This window comes from Aulonocara sp. 'chitande type north' Nkhata Bay, linkage group LG6, assembly GCF_057382095.1.
Source record: "Aulonocara sp. 'chitande type north' Nkhata Bay isolate Kocher_YH1m ecotype deep benthic linkage group LG6, A_spYH_male_GT1.1, whole genome shotgun sequence".
NCBI lineage: Eukaryota > Metazoa > Chordata > Actinopteri > Cichliformes > Cichlidae > Aulonocara > Aulonocara sp. 'chitande type north' Nkhata Bay.
In genome coordinates, this window is record NC_141349.1 from 35,403,325 (window position 1) to 35,419,920 (window position 16,596).

Below are 16,596 nucleotides of genomic sequence, written 5' to 3' on the forward strand. Positions count from 1 at the left end.
CTTTTTGTTTTACAGTTGTAGATCACAGTGTGTTGTCGTCCAGTCAGAGTGCAGCTCTTAACTCGTAGCTGACCTCTAGGCAGACTACACTCTGGACCTGCAGCTGCAATCTGACATTAGATTTTTCTCACACACTGGGGATCTTTTTGTGTTTCACACACGATGCAGGTTCCCACGTATCCTCTTCTTCTCCTTCTTCCCCTCTCCCTCCTGCTCCTTCATTCTGTCGCTCCAGTACACGGAGGCCATGCTCTGGTTTTTCCGGGAGAGTTCAGCCATTGGTTGAACATGCGGACCATCATAGAAGAGCTGGTAAAGAAAAACCACTCGGTCACCATCCTAGTGCCCGATGCATCGCCTACTGTCAACTACAACAACAGCCGCGACGCCGCCAAGTTCAACTTCCTGGTTTTCAAGGTAACACTGGCGGTTATACAGCGTGTTTGTAGCCTGACAGAGAACAGAAAGAAAAGTAAAGAGACTCAGATTGATCAGAAAAACAGAATAAACTCTTCAGAACTGAAAGACACAATCCAGGGCTTCAGATCTTACTCGGTTTCAGATTTTCCGAGGAAACCCAGATAACAAGCAGTAGTTCTTACGTGACGTCAGAGCTACCTGGCGATGTAGTAGTAATGACATTAGAATCAGGGGCGGAGCGTGGGGGTGGCTTACGGGGCTTAAGCCCGGGTTGTTTTGTCAGAAGCCCGGGGTATTTTGGAGTGTAATTTTTTCATAGTTAGATGCCTGGCTGACAACTGTATAAAACAAAAAGTACACACAATATTCGAAGCACATAGTGCACACTGTGGGAATTTACGACTGTGCGTGAATCCCCCCCTGATATTGGTATGATCCAAGCTCAGGCACTAAGCGACTGAGCGAGGGGGCGGGGCAGCTGCTGCCCGTGAGTGCGCTGTTGGAGAGACGGAGCCAGCCATACTAAGGAGAGCTTAAGTTTGAGCAGGTACCAAAGCAAATCATTCGTACCGTACAAATAATGTAAATATGACGGTGCATCACGAAAGATTGATATGAAACTGATCACTTGACCAATATTACGTTACTCGCTCTTCAAGTGAATCAACAAATGGCAAAATGAAAAGCCGAACAAATGCTATTTTTTTTAGAGAGTCTTAGCTTACGTGTGTTTATTTCATATTTTCAGTTCTTACCCTCCCCGACTAAATCGGTTTCAGTTATGTACTGAAACATAAGAATGGACATTCGAGGGTTCTTTCAAAGAAAAAACTCAGGTAAATGTTATTTTATATATTATGCTTTGTATGTTGTTCAGTATATTTCTATGCAAAACAAGAGGGATTTCAGTACACAGCAGGATATTCACATTTGTAACCAGATATTTACATACACTTTAGGGAGAAAACATAAAACATTTTTACTGTACAACATCAATTTAGAGTAAATTTTTGTTTTAGATAAATATTGAAATATATTTTGAATTAGTTAAATTTCAGAATAAAGAGAGACAGAGCTATTTTTATCACTTTCATCAAATTTAGGAGTACATGTACACTAAATTTATTGTTAATTAATAAGAAAACTCCAGACGATTCCATTCTGAGCTGAAGAAGCTTCTGATAGGTTAGTAGAGTCCATGTGAGTAAATTGGTGGCACAGCTGTGGATGCATATAAGGCAAAACACAGAGCCTGTTTCTTTGACATGGGAAAATCAAGAGATATCAACCAAAACACCAGGAAAAGAACTGTGGAGCTCCATAAATGTGGCTCAAGTTTGAATACAATTTGGTGCCATTTGCAATTAAGAAATACAGATAGTTTCTCTCTTTACTCTTAAAGTTAACAAATATGTTTTTATATTTATCAATCTAAAAAAATAAACATTTAGTCTGATTTGATGTTACAATTAAAAAAGTGTTTTTATCTGAAGAGTAAATATCTGGTTTCAACTGTATATTTGATGATTGTCAGCACAAAGAGGGAGAGAGAGGAGAACGAGGACAGAACAGATGAACAAGAGCAGGTGAGACACACATGTTAGTCAAATGGTTGTTTACCAAAAGTATCACCGTATCATAGGTCCTCATGTATCTCGTACCTAGTGTTTCTTTTTAGGTTTGTTATTTTTCAAATTCTGTATTTATTAAGTTCTGCAGGCTTGTTTGCACAACAAGGCTAAATAATTATATAAACTTTTCTCAATCTAAATATTGTACTTTGGTAGAATTAAAAAATAAGTGTAGTGCAGGTCTATGATGATTTTTAGTGCTATCATCTAGTTCTGATTCTGGTTCTGTCTTGGTTAAGTCCTCAGTAGTCCTGATTTTGAACTGTTGTAGTCCTGTTTTAATTCTGGATCAGTTCTGGGTCTGGTTGAATTGGGGTTTAGTCCTCGTGTCTTGATACAGCCCTGACCTTGTTCTGCCTTGCTGCTTAATTAAAAAACTAGTTTAAGGTGTCCTGCACATGTGATATATATTTTTCCCTATATGAAGTCATTCTTTTTTGAACAGAGCCTATTAATCTTTTAGTCATTTCTACACCCCCCCCCCCAAAAAAAAAAAAAAAATCCCACATGCATACTACTCTTTGGGCTAAGCCCCGGGTGTTTCAAATGTCTGGCTCCGCCTCTGATTAGAATAACACAGATTTTTAAAATTAGCCCATACAAAATAGTAGGGCAAGTTAGCTTAAACAGAAGGAGAAAAGTATGCTTTTCTTAGACAACACAATATCTGAGAAAATATTACATTTTCATGTCATAATTTTCAGAATTTTCCTTCCATAAAGCTAGCTAGCTATATTAGCAATGATGCTATAAAGTTGTTAGCTAGGGTGTACCCCCCACCCCTCGCCCTATGGCTCCAGCCTCACACCCGTGACCCTGATGAGGATAAGCGAAAAAGAATGGCTGGCTATAAAGTTGCTTCAAAATGTTATTTTCTAACTACGTTTTTATTATTTTACAATTACGCACTTTGTACCGTAATTTACACGGTGTTATCGATATTTGTAATCAACAGCCTTGAAATGTAGAGCCAACCCTGCTAGTTTCTTAGGATTTTAAATAAACAGTTTAAACTTATTGATGCTGCACACAGGTGTCTATCATATTATTTTCTTTGACTTTAATAATGAAAATTTGGTTACACACAGCACTGCTCAGAGGCAAAAGCTAGTAATACTTGGACAATGGGTAACTTTAAACTTGTGTTCTTCTACACATCTGACAGGTCAGCTGTTAGACACAAGTACTAGTAGTGGAACGATTGAAATAAAGCAGCAGTTCTTTAGATTAATTCTCAGGGCTCTTTCATTAAAACAAACCTAACACTCAGATAATTAGAGTATTTTAACTGTATTATAGGGGTGGAATTGTGAAGGTGAAATTTTATTGGAATTTGCGAGAAACGTCTGGGGGATAATGTGTAAGTAATTAGTATGTATTTGAATTTTATGTTCTCCCTCTTTTTATTAACATCTTTTCATTGTCTTATTTCAGATTCCAGTTAAGCACAGTAAGATAAACAAGTCCTTAAAACAAGTCCTTAAAATATCCTTTGTTATAAAAGTCTGAACTTGCACAACACTACTAGTAAGTAAGTAAGTAAAGTTTATTTATTAAGCGCTTTTCACAGACAGGCAGTCACAAAGCACTGTACACAAAGATTAAAATAAACAGTACAATCAATAGACATTATACACAATGTAAGAGGTTAAATGTAAATAATGTAAAGAATATAAAATACGTAGATCAACAAAAGGCTTGTTTGAATAGAAAAGTTTTTAACTGGTTTTTAAAAGCACTCATAATGGAATTACATTGGTCAACGAGGTGCAACCTTAGGTCAATGCTGGCGTGGAGTCGGGGGTTTCAGACATTTGTCACTCAGTTGCACACAAGCCACCAGTTAAAAGAAATGGCAGGGACTATTAGCTGAGTTTAGAAGTCAGTGAGACTTCTGTATCACTGGACAGAGCTCACGACTGCTGTACATCAGCTGTTGATTCACATCATACTGATACTGATGGTGGTGCTGAAGCTCCAACTACTGAGTTCCTAATAACAAGTTTAAAATACTGTGCTTCAACATTTTCAGTCTCTTTAGTGGCACTGACTGCAGTCTTGGGCATTTTGCATGTGTTTCACCCAGAATTACCCAAAGATGGATAGTAGGGATAAAACATGGATGGTGGGGAATACCATCATTTTGGTTTGGATACAGCTGGTGGACTCTTTAGGCCTTTAGATAACTCTCAGGATTTCCTTATGAAAATTAAATTTCTTGCACAAGCTTCACTTGTTTTTAGAACAAACTGTGAAAAGGTTTTCAGAAAAGCTTCATGTAAAGATGTCACAACTGAAAAAAGGACACAGATTACTGCACCTGCATTATGATGCACTTGTGGCTCAGATAGGCCATTCAGAACAATACAGAAAGGTAGTAACTGAAAAGTGCACCCTGTCTTAAGGAGTACAATTTGTAGATGTCACAGCTGAAACATGCTAATACTTTTCTGAAGGTTTTGTTATAACAAGTCTTACTTCCAGTACCCCCAGAATTGGATGCTACCGAGTGTGGCGGTTGAACTGCAGGCTTGGTGTAACAAAGCTCCAAAACCTTATTAGGAAATATCCTTTATGCCCTGACAGCACAACATTGATTGCCATCCTTGTCAAACATTAATCTTTTTTTTTTTTTATCAAGCTCTAAAGCCAGTTAATGAACTCATTATTTATTCTTTTCCCCCTAGTTATCATAGACAGGATAACTTAAAAAAACAAAAAAACATGAAGTGGTTCATTATGCAGGTCAGTATTAGTGACACAGAAATTGTTCCTAGCTCCTGGATAACTACAGAGGAGCTTTCATGACCCCCATATCCTCCTCGAGAAACATCCAAAGTCCACGCTGCAATGAAGAGGACAATGATCCCAACGAGTCATGGCAAATGTATGAACCAGTCAGAATTCTCATAAGCCATGGTGATTATTATCAGCATAGGTGTTATGATATTTTAATATAACAGCTGTTTTGGGTGACTTATGGTCTTCAAAGGTACAGTGGGATGCAAAAGTTTGGGCAACCTTGTTAATAGTCATTATTTTCCTGTATAAATCGTTGGTTGTTACAATAAAAAATGTCAGTTAAATATATCATATAGGAGACACACACAGTGATATCTGAGAAGTGAAATGAAGTTTATTGGATTTACAGAAAGTGTGCAATAATTGTTTAAACAAAATCAGGCAGGTGCATAAATTTGGGCACTATTGTCATTTTGTTGATTCCAAAACCTTTAGAACTAATTATTGGAACTCAAATTGGCTTGGTAAGCTCAGTGACCCCTGACCTACATACACAGGTGAATCCAGTAATGAGAAACAGTATTTAAGGGGGTCAATTGTAAATTTCCCTCTTTTAATTTTCTCTGAAGAGTAGCAACATGGGGGTCTCAAAACAACTCTCAAATGACCTGAAGACAAAGATTGTTCACCATCATGGTTTAGGGGAAGGATACAGAAAGCTGCTCCGAGATTTAAGCCGTCTGTTTCCACAGTTAGGAACATACTGAGAAAATGGAAGACCACAGGCTCAGTTCAAGTTCAGGCTCGAAGTGGCAGACCAAGAAAAATCTCGGAGAGACAGAAGCAACGAATGGTGAGAACAGTCAGAGTTAACCCACAGACCAGCACCAAAGACCGACAACATCATCTTGCAGCAGATGGAGTAACTGTGCATCGTTCTACCATTCGGCGCACTTTACACAAGGAGATGCTGCATGCGAGAGTGATGCAGAGGAAGCCTTTTCTCCGCCCACAGCACAAACAGAGCAGCTTGAAGTATGCTAAAGCACATTTGGATAAGCCAGCTTCATTCTGGAATCAGGTGCTGTGGACTGATGAAACTAAAATTGAGTTATTTGGTCATAACAAAGGGGCGTTATGCATGGAGGAAAAAGAACACAGCATTCAAAGAAAAACACCTGCTACCTACAGTAAAATATGGTGGTGGTTCCATCATGCTGTGGGGCTGTGTGGCCAGTGCAGGGACTGGGAATCTTGTCAAAGTTGAGGGACACATGGATTCCACTCAGTATCAGCAGAATCTGGAGACCATAGTCCAGGAATCTGTGACAAAGCTGAAGCTGCGCCGGGGCTGGATCTTTCAACAAGACAACGATCCGAAACACTGCTCAAAATCCACTAAGGCATTCATGCAGAGGAACAAGTACAACGTTCTGGAATGGCCATCTCAGTCCCCAGATCTGAATATTATTGAAAATCTGTGGTGTGAGTTAAAGAGAGCTGTCTATGCTCGGACGCCATCAAACCTGAATGAACTAGAGATGTTTTGTAAAGAGGAATGGTCCAAAATACCTTCAACCACAATCCAGACTCTCATTGGAACCTAGAGGAAGTGTTTAGAGGCTGTAATTTCTGCAAAAGGCGGATCTACTAAATATTGATTTCATTTCTTCTTTTTTTTTTTTTTGTGGTGCCCAAATTTATGCACCTGCCTGATTTTGTTTAAACAATTATTGCACACTTCCTGTAAATCCAATAAACTTCATTTCGCTTCTCATATCACTGTGTGTCTCCTATATGATATATTTAACTGACATTTTTTATTGTAACAACCAACGATTTATACAGGAAAATAATGACTATTAACAAGGTTGCCCAGACTTTTGCATCCCACTGTATCTATCCCAAAGGTATTTGAAAATGAGTTTTATCACAATTTCATTATAATTTTTACCACTAAAACACAAATTAAGATTAATCACTAACTTCAGTTTTCTCAATTATTCTTTTATTTTGACTCTTTTTAGATTCTAGAAACTTTGTGAGGCAACTTTTAAAGTCCTAAAATGTTGTATTTTGACATTTTACATAGGATGTTATTCATAAGTGAACAAGAGAAACTTGTATGCAATTTTAGCAGATGGAACTACTTAAACGTCTCAAGCCAGTATTTCTCAGTTTTCTTATTCTTGTCAACAGATGGTGCCTTACAAAAACTGATAATCATGGTGACAGAGCTGACAAGAGAAGCAAGGGACCTCCATCAAGAGTTCAAAGGCTTCTGTCAGTCCTGCTCCACTGAACCTGTTGATGCTGAGGTTTTGCCTCACAGTTAGGATGCAGTGGACAGTTTGGTTAAACTGCTTAATGATGATCTGCTGCTGTATGTACATACAGCAGCAGATCATCATTGGAAGATCCAATAAGAGGAGGTGAAAGCCATTTCATTGCAATATTTTGGTTAATTCTTATCACCCTGGAATATAGTGAACAGGTTAACAAAGTAATGCCGCAATTTGTTCCTTGTACCTTCTGTTAAACTGTGGCACTCCAGCACTACAGCACGTGGGCCAGTCTCTCTTTTCTTCTCTAAAGGCTGTCTGCCTTTCATGATAATATGCCTAGTAGTGTGTCGACTTTCTCCCTGCTAAAGAGTTTTGGCTAGAGGCTATCATCTGAGTTCAGATGAGCCTCTCTTTCTTGTGCTTTTGATTTTTTATTTTAGATGGCCTAACTCAGCAGGTGGGGGTAAATTGAGTTTCTGAATTTTCCTTTGCCCAGGCAGTGCTCCAGATTGGCTGGGTGGTGCAGGACGCCAGATATCCACCTCCATCCTGGTGTAAACAAAAAACAGGGAATTTAAAGTAATATTTTAAAGAAAATAATGTTTTTATAAAATAAACTTTTTTCTTAAGTGATGCAAAGATCTTCATTGTCATTTTTATATTAGATAAACCCTTATGCTTAAAAATATTTAAAAACTGTTAAATTGTAACAGAATGGTTTACAGATAATGTTTATCCTTTTTTTACATGATGCATAATATTTTTTCCCACAGGTTTAAATAATTTGCAGTGGTTTGATACTGATTGAAATACCTGCAAAGTCCTGTTTTAATCCTGATTTCCTTGTTGGTTCAATGTTAAATGTAAAAATGTGATGAAAAATGTCAGATTTCAGCATTGAATAAATTAAAATAATGTTGATAATCTGATATTGATTTAACATTATTTCAGTGAATGTTCACTACCATGGAAGCCTCCTGATATAGGACCTCAGTCTTATTTATTTTTTTCTGTTTTCATTATTTGTTTGTGCTTGTCTTTGAACTCACAACACACCCTTACTAGGCGATAACTGATACTGCTGAGCAGTGTGTTGTCTTCCATCAGATCCCTATGAGGAATCAAAAGAACTGTGAAGTGTTGATATTTAACAAGAATCAATAACTTGATCAGGGGGTTTTGTTTTGTTTTTTTCCCTGCAGGTGCCATACAGCAAGGAGGAATATTTGAGCCCCATGGAGGAATTCATCCACTTCTCCATGCACGACCCCTCAATGCTGCAAGTGGCCATGAAGCTGATCGACTTCATGGGGCGGAGCTTGGACTTCGGGAGGCAGCAGTGTGACGGGATTCTAAAGAACGATCAGTTGATGGCAACTCTGCGGGATGCCGCTTTCGACGTCGTCCTACTTGACTCCTTGGTAATGTGTGGCGACCTGGTGGCTGATGTGCTCGGCGTGCCGCTCGTCATCTCGCTACGCTTGAGCTTGGGCAGTGTTTTTGAGCGTCACTGTGGCCACGCTGTGTTTCTGCCGTCTTATGTCCCGGTAGCTCCTGTGCTGTACAACGACCACATGACGTTCACGGAGAGACTAATCAACTTGGTGACATATGTGGCGTCATCAGTGCTAACCGAACTGGGCTGGAAGCTGACGATGGATAAATACTACAGTGAGATTAAAGGTCAGAGGTGAAATCATACTGATGTCATCGTCTGTCTGAATTCATGAGGCATAAGGAATAAAAGTAAACTAATCCAAGCTTTTATTTTGAAGTCATACTCCTTATTTGCTGTATAAACAGGAACTCCCACCAGTGTGTGTGAGACTCTGGGGAAGGCTGACGTGTGGCTCATCAGGACGTTCTGGGACATCGATACGCCACGGCCAACCCCACCCAACTTCAAACACGTGGGTGGTCTGAACTGCAGACCCGCCAATCAGCTGCCAGAGGTGTGGACTCTGATCATTGACAGTACTTGTATTCTGAAATGACACAGTTAAATGATGATGTAATGATGATGTCACACCTTACAGGACCTGGAGGCTTTTGTGCAGAGTTCAGGTGATCCTGGTGTAGTCGTTGTTTCTTTTGGCTCCATGGTACCCAATCTGACGATGGAGCGCACCAACGTCATCGCCACCGCCTTAGGACGAATCCCTCAGAAGGTCAGGGCACTCACAGGCAAACAGAATATGGGTTATCATATCACTGCATCCATTGCAGAATGAATGTATTTAAAGCATTTAAGCATTGAAAAAGTGCTAGTACGAATGGATGAATGAGGAAAGCTCAGTAAAGTGCTTTGAGTGCAAGAACTTTACCTGTTTGTTGGTTCTTTGAACCAATGAGTATCATTCCTTTCAGGTGATTTGGCGTCACCGTGGTGAAGCTCCACCTGCACTTGCGCCAAACATAAAGATTTCTGATTGGATCCCTCAGAACGATCTGCTCGGTGTGACTCATTTATGTTATTATAGGATTGTATGGAAGGGGGTTTTTGTTTTTTAAATTGAAAAGGTGATTAGAAACTGATTTTATTGTGGTGTTTAAAATGAATAAAAAATGTTTTTAAAAAGAGAAATGAATTAAAATAATTCTAATCAAATTTTTTTAAGTTTCAGACTTGTGACCTTGCTTTTGTGTTGTGGGCGTGTAACCAGGGGGAGGGACAGGGCGTAGACTAATGATAGACAGCTCCTGTGTCACATTTGTTGCAAATTAAAGACGCCATAATACATTTTTAAACATATGTATATTAACATGGTACAAACATTCACCTGTTAATATATTCCATCATAGAATAATCAGAAATAGTGTTTACCTGTTGGCTGCTGTCAGCCTGGGAAGTGGTGGCCATCTTCAACCAAACTGCTAATTTATAAATTGTCAAACATCAGTCTGTGCCCCGCCTCTTCCTCTTGATACACGCCCACAACAAAATAATTCATTTGTTTTCTGAAACACATTTAAAAAAAAAAAAAAATTTAAATAGCAAAACTTGAATTTCAGTTTCAAAGCACTTCTTCAGTCAAAGCGAACCTTTTCACCTTGATTTAGCTCAGTGTGATTTCAAAAGAAAAGCCTAACACGGCCTATTTTTTCCAACATTTTCAAAAATATTTGTTAGGTTCTTTCACAGTTACAGTTTTGTTTATTTCCCCCCCTCAGGTCACCCGAAGACACGAGCATTCGTGACTCATGGCGGCACTAACGGTCTGTACGAAGCTGTGTTTCACGGCGTGCCTCTGGTCGGCTTGCCGGTGTTTGGCGATCAGTCTTATAATCTTAACCGTATGAGCCACCTCGGCACTGCCATCGTCCTCGACTTCAACAAAGTGACAGCCGAGGAGCTGGCAGAAGCACTGCATGCCATCGTCAACCAGCCAAGGTAAGGGTGATTATACTGTGAAAAAGGTATTTTATGTACATTTCTGTGCAAAGACCGATCTCCATGCACTTGGACCTGTTACTAAATTTTGATTTCCTGTGTTTGACCCTGCTCCATCACATTAAAAGTGCACTTTTGTTTAACAATGAAACAGCCATGTGACTTCCTGTACGTTTCCCATGATGCACAGCTACAAGACCAGCATGCAGCGTCTGTCGGCGGTGCACCGTGACCAGCCGGTGACGCCACTGAATACTGCCGTCTTCTGGTTGGAGTTTGTTATGCGACATGGTGGAGCTAGGCATTTGCGGTTGGCTTCACATAATCTGAACTGGTTCCAGTACCACAGCTTGGACACAGGCGCTGTCCTGCTCATCACTTTGATGACTGCCGCTGCTTTGTGTTGGGTGGTCATACGCTGCTTCCTGCAGCAGTGCAGACGACGAGGAGGAAGAGAGAAGGAGGACTGAAGAAAGATATTTTTGAAGGTAAATACGTTGCAAAAGGTGATAGGTTGCTTGGGGCAGAAGAAATGGCAGTGGGGGTAAACCAGTCAGAAAGCAGAAGACCAAGAGGTCTCATTCCTCACTGTCCTCTGTCCTTCATGCTGGATTTACAACCAGAGCACGGAAGGTTACTGCAAGTTTCCTTACCTTTCCCAGGGTCTACTGTGCCTCTTACCCTATGAGAGCTGCAGGCTCCAGCCCCTCTTTAACCCCTTAAAAAGTGGGAGAAGATGGATGGATAGGAGTTTGCAAACTTTTAAGAAATGTTGCAAACATCCAAAAAGAAGAAAACATTTATTATACTTGAAAACCAGTTTAAACTTCTGCAAGGTGAAATAGTTGTCCTTCCTTTCCCTTGACGGCATGTGCTGAGAAAGTTTCAATAGTCCATCGATTTTCTGACTGCAGAAACTGACCCAAATTTTCCCTCCCTAGATACATTCAACAGTTTACCTCAGCAGGAGAAACACAGTTAAGAATGACTGCTAAACCACTAAAGTGATCCAGGTTGTGGAGTGTGCAGCTCACTGGGGACGCTTACATAAAATGGGCGGTCGTTAATGAAATTTGTCTCACCTGTGCTTTTCCTGCTAAAGGTCTTTAAGCCTCCAGGGACGTTTCACCTTTAAAACAGCACCTGTTATCTGCTAAGCCTGCTGTGAGGAGGGCTGCAGTGTAATGCAAGCAGATGGAGAATCATCAAAGCTGTTTTTCATGTTGTGTTTGGGGGTAGCAACTTTGATAGATGGTGCACTGACAACACAAACCTATGTTGTCTCCTTATTCTGCTTCTCTGAATGCCAAAATCCAATACTTTGTGGCATTTCTAAACTGTAGAATAGAACAACCCTTGTCACTGTACATGTACAAGAAAATTGTGGGTGCTCCACACCAACTTTACTGGAATAAAATATGAATAGTAGACAGCAACGAATAAATAAACAAGAGAAATATCATTATTATATTCAGCCTTTACCCTGGTGATGGTGAAAATGTTAACTGCAGATCCTGATCAAACTTACCTAGATGGGGCACCATGTGATTAAGTGCTAGCATAATTCAAATTCAATACAACAGACACATTTGTTCATCAATCTTTATTCACTTTGCACTTCACTTTTCTCTCAGCAGGAATCAAACACACCGATCTTCTTGACAATTAACGCATTCAATCATTTCAATCTTTATTTTAACCATTTTAAAACCCCGGCTTCAGCTCTGATGGATTAAATCCACTGCAGGTCACAAAGCTGAGCCTCTAGTGAAGCATAGCGAACATTTAAGTTGCATCAGTCTGTCATGGTGGGTCCTCAGCACAGCAGAAGCTTTACTTCTTACCTGTAGAAGAAACAGAAAGCAGGAATTAAACGCACTGCCAACAAAAAATATACACAGTATTTCTCTTAGCTCCCATTTAGCTACCCCTCCTCCTTGTCCCTTTCTTTTACCATGTAATTTTATCTTTTGTTAGTAAGTGGTGTTTCTATGCATGCAAATCTTTTGAGCCAGCAGTAACAGCTGATTTACAGCTCAATATATATATTTCTTGAGACTGTGTGTCTACATCTTTAAGATTTTTCGGGGGGCATTTTTGCCTTTATAGGATAGTGAAATAGTAAAGAGAGACAGGAAAATGGGGCGAGAGGGGGAGAAAAAAAAAAATGCAGCACAGGGCCGGAGGCCATCCTTGACTTCGTCCTCACCCTCAGTTGGAGCTGTCCCTGAGCTGAGAAATGTCTACTCATTTCTAATCCTGTCTTTTCTGATCAATCCCAATGCAAAGCTCAGCATTTTCGGCTCTGCCTCCTGTCTTTTTATCAGTGGTACTGTCTCACAACCTTACATCACTGCTGCTCTCACTGTCATTTTTAAACGTTGCCATTCACTCCATCCTGCCTGCACTCTCCCCTTCACTTCTTTTGTACATTGGCCGTTGCTTTGAATGGCTGAACCCAGGTGTTTGAACCCGTTAGGTTCACTACCTCTACACTGTTACTCCTGCCTCCTTCTCATTTTCACACGTGTTCTGCCTTGCTTGGACTAACTTTCGTTCCTCTCTTCTCCAGTGCATACCTCCACCTTTATAGGCTCTCTTCCACCTGCTGCTTCCTCTGACTACAGATCAAGACGTCATCCGCAAAAACAATATTCAACAGAGACTCCCGCCTGATCTCAGCCTGTCCATTATCACTGCAAACACAGAAGGGGCTCTGAACAGATCCCCGATGTGATCCCACACCCACCTTGAACTCATCTGTCACTCCTACAACATACCTCACCACGGTCTCATTTTGAATCTGAAGTTACACAGAGACCATCAAAAGCTTTTTCTTTACCCAACAAGCATCAATAAGACAGATATTTAGGAGTAAACTGTTTGTAACTTGTCCTTTAAAATGCACACGCAGAAAGTTGATGACTGCCTTCAAGTGCTGATTAATGACAGAGTGAATTAAGGCAGATAAGGAAAACATATCCTGAATATGTTAAACACGCTTTGTTGTCCAGATCAATACACAAACACCGAGCCTGGATGCAATGAAAACCAGTTAAAAACAAACCTGGTATCATCCACCCCAGCGCTGTTTTTCAAAACACCCTTCACAGCATGAAACCTGCAATAAATCCAGTCAGCACGACACAAGGCAGATCATCATGAAACAGGAAGGAGAAGAAGTTTAGTTTAAAAGATGCCGGGCTTTAATCGAGGGCCAGAAAGACGCCAGAAGGCTGAACACTACAAGTGTGCTGGCTCTAATACCGAATCCTCGGGAAAGCATCAAAACACTCTGCCCATTACTGAACACACTAACGAAGACATGCCAACAAGCCTCATATGCTCTATGTGTGTGTGTGTGTGTGTGTGTGTGTGTGTGTCCTCTGTAGTGGTCCACACATGGAATCTATAATTCCTGATTCAGCCTCCCCACTTTTTCTTTTAACTTTCCTCATGAAAGACAAAACAGCCACGACTTTCTTCAGAGATGCGGAAGGACACACACGGAGATCAGCCAGAAATAAAATGAACAGAAACACAAACAAGATGAAGACAGAGAAGAAGAGAGCCATGTACCAAACAAAAACATCAATACGGTGACCACCAGAGACAACCACAGTAGAACAACAGAGAGGCGCTGGGACTGGACAGACCACAGGGGCTCGTGCTGTGTGATGTGGCCCGGCAGCAGGCTCTCTCCCTGGGCACGATGAGTGTCTGTAGTGGTCTCATGGGCTGGAGGGGGTGACCATCCTGAACTAATTGGATCATCCTTACATGCATCCTGATCCTCTGAGTCATCACAAATTCAGCTTTCAAAAAGCCATGTCCTATTAGCTGTGGTTTTGTGGTTTGTGTGTGTGTGTGTGTGTGTGTGTGTGTGTGTGTGTGTGTGTGTGTGTTTACCATGACATGAATCGTGTGCCTCAAAGCCTTCTGTTCTTTCTCAACATTAAATAAAAAAAGGGGTGGTGGGGGGCAATGCTTCTTTCTGAGTTAAATGTGTTAGAGGAGCTTTTGCAGCTAACGTGTTTGGTGCAGTTCTGCTGTGCCTACAGGTTTTCTTTGTGCAGGACTGGAAGTTTAATTATTCAAACCGACAGCGAGGACTAAAAGAAGGCAGTGGACTCAAACTGGTATTTGTTTGATGCTTACTGGGATTTGAGAGAGGCGTGATTGTGAATGTCAGAGTTTCACTAATTTCAGATCAATCTTTTCCTCATATATATATGAATGTTTATGTATTTGAAGTCCGTGTGAAATGACAGCAGTCCAGCACAGCGGGCCATAGATGAACGAGGAGAGGATCTTAAAGGGGTGAAATAATAAATCAACCATGTTTTTTTTCTTCTTCTGATAACTTTTTGGCTGAACCTCACTCATGATATCAAGGGTTGATTCCATGTGCTGTTGAAGATGCGTGAAACAGTTATTGTACCTTGTAACCTGTAATTGTCTTTTCTTTATTAAAAACCCCCCAAAAAAACAGTGTTACTTAAACACAGATCCTTTCTCTTTGTATGTGTGCTCTATTTTCTGTCCTGACCTGGAAGTTTGAGCCATTTAGGCACCTTGCCCGGGTCAGATCTGGCAGGTTTGGCGGCCTGGGTTTGTGTCAATGGGTCTTCCTCGTTTTGTGTGGATCCGCTGGCTTCCACTGTAGGCTCTGGGGGAGGCAGCGGCTCCCTGAAGCCACCAGAGCTCGAGGAGGGAGTTGAGGACTGGAGCATGCAGCTGAAGTAGGAAGGGAAAGAAAAAAGAGAACAAAATGAATGACACGAGTATGAGAGGATGCTGCACTGAACAAAGTTGTCACATTTGTCTGAGTCATAATTAGTTGCTCCCACATAAATTTTGGTAAAGTGAGTAAAGGCAACATGCCATCTTATGCCAAAGGAAAATAGTCGCAAACTGAATGTTCGCCAAACTATGGAGACATCATCCACTGATCCTGAGGGCCTCTGTGATCCGGGCACTTGAGTTCATATTAGGGCTGCCACGATTAGTCGACTAGTCACGATTATGTCGACTATTAAAATCGTCGACGACTAATTTAATAGTCGACGCATCGTTTGAAGCTTTGTAAGATCACAAAGGACGCAGGAATGAGTAGTAGGATTTAAGAGTGTAATAACGGACTGAAACAGAAGATGGCAGCACTGCATGTCCAAGGATGCCAGCTGCCGTTAAACCCCGAAGAAGAAGAAGCTGTGTCCCAGAATTCATAGCGCAGCCCAGCGCAGTTGTCAACAATGGCGGCAGCTAGTTAGTTTTAACTTTACTCTTATTATTCTTTCTGGGTCACAAAATAAACGTTTAACATATTTTCAGGCGAGAATGTAGCTGTGTAAACCTCAAATATCTGCTCAGTTTATCAAGACACCACATATTTTTCAAAAGCGCTCCGACGTTTTCGGAGACGTCTGTTACCCACTAGCTCGTTAGCTAGGCGGGGGCAAGGCTAACTAGAGCCGTGTGAACACCGGACTCCCGGCAAATCGTTTTCAAACCCACCGCCGTCTTTCGCTAGTCAGGTTAAACATATATATAAGTCACTTAGATAACTTAAATGTTATTGTTTGGCTTTTTTCAGTATTTTATTTGTTCCTGAGTAAATCGGTTTGGCTGAGATTAAAGGTATAGTTTTTGCACAGCTAAAACTGTCAAGCAGACAGCTGATTATCAGAAGTGTGAGATGCTGGAGAATATACTCAGGTGTCCTGTTATATTTTAGAAAGCAAGGAGTTTATTAAACTTCACCGAAACAATCTGCAAATTTCATTAAAAATTAATAAACTACCATCTTGTCTTTATTTTTAGTTAGCACAAACACTTCAAGCTGTAAGCTAATGATAGTTATATAAGACCAGATGCTGCTGGTGCAATAAGCTGTATGTCCAATGGATGATGATCTGATTAGTCGACTAATCGCAAAAATAATCGGTGACTAGTCGACTATCAAAATAATCGTTTGTGGCAGCCCTAGTTCATATCAATGAAAATTGATTTTAAAAAACTGTTTCAGGACATCAAAGTTGGTTGATCAGTGTAATAAGTCTAAACTATCATAAAGAACATGTGAACACCAATGTTGTCCCTTAATTTCATAGATGAAAACTACAAT

The 16,596-nt window shown here is 40.5% G+C and overlaps 2 protein-coding genes across 7 annotated transcripts in view; one reads left to right on the plus strand and one right to left on the minus strand.

Moving 5' to 3' along the window:
- LOC147328333 (UDP-glucuronosyltransferase 2A2-like) lies at window positions 1-15,351 on the plus strand. 6 transcript variants are annotated; one of them, XM_086296624.1, is made up of 9 exons: window positions 437-967; window positions 1,169-1,256; window positions 8,281-8,761; window positions 8,882-9,030; window positions 9,115-9,246; window positions 9,446-9,533; window positions 10,250-10,469; window positions 10,660-10,957; window positions 13,042-15,324. In XM_086296624.1, exons 3-8 carry the CDS (start codon window positions 8,314-8,316, stop codon window positions 10,937-10,939), a joined length of 1,317 nt encoding a protein of 438 aa, XP_086152750.1. In that variant the 5' UTR covers window positions 437-967; window positions 1,169-1,256; window positions 8,281-8,313; the 3' UTR covers window positions 10,940-10,957; window positions 13,042-15,324. The 6 variants fall into 6 exon arrangements, with proteins under 6 accessions (XP_086152746.1, XP_086152747.1, XP_086152748.1 ...); XM_086296620.1 differs by lacking the exons at window positions 437-967; window positions 1,169-1,256 and adding an exon at window positions 1-417 and having other exon boundaries at window positions 11,572-15,351; XM_086296621.1 differs by lacking the exons at window positions 437-967; window positions 1,169-1,256 and adding an exon at window positions 1-417 and having other exon boundaries at window positions 13,862-15,328.
- The window catches only part of aspscr1 (ASPSCR1 tether for SLC2A4, UBX domain containing), a 25,092-nt gene continuing 20,553 nt past the window's right edge, over window positions 12,058-16,596 (minus strand). Inside the window, exons 16-17 of the mRNA XM_086296618.1 lie at window positions 15,019-15,206; window positions 12,058-12,313 (exon numbers count right to left, since the gene is read on the minus strand). Of these exons, the coding sequence (XP_086152744.1) occupies window positions 12,303-12,313; window positions 15,019-15,206 (199 nt within the window). The 3' untranslated portion in view covers window positions 12,058-12,302. The remainder of the gene's footprint in view (window positions 12,314-15,018; window positions 15,207-16,596) is intronic.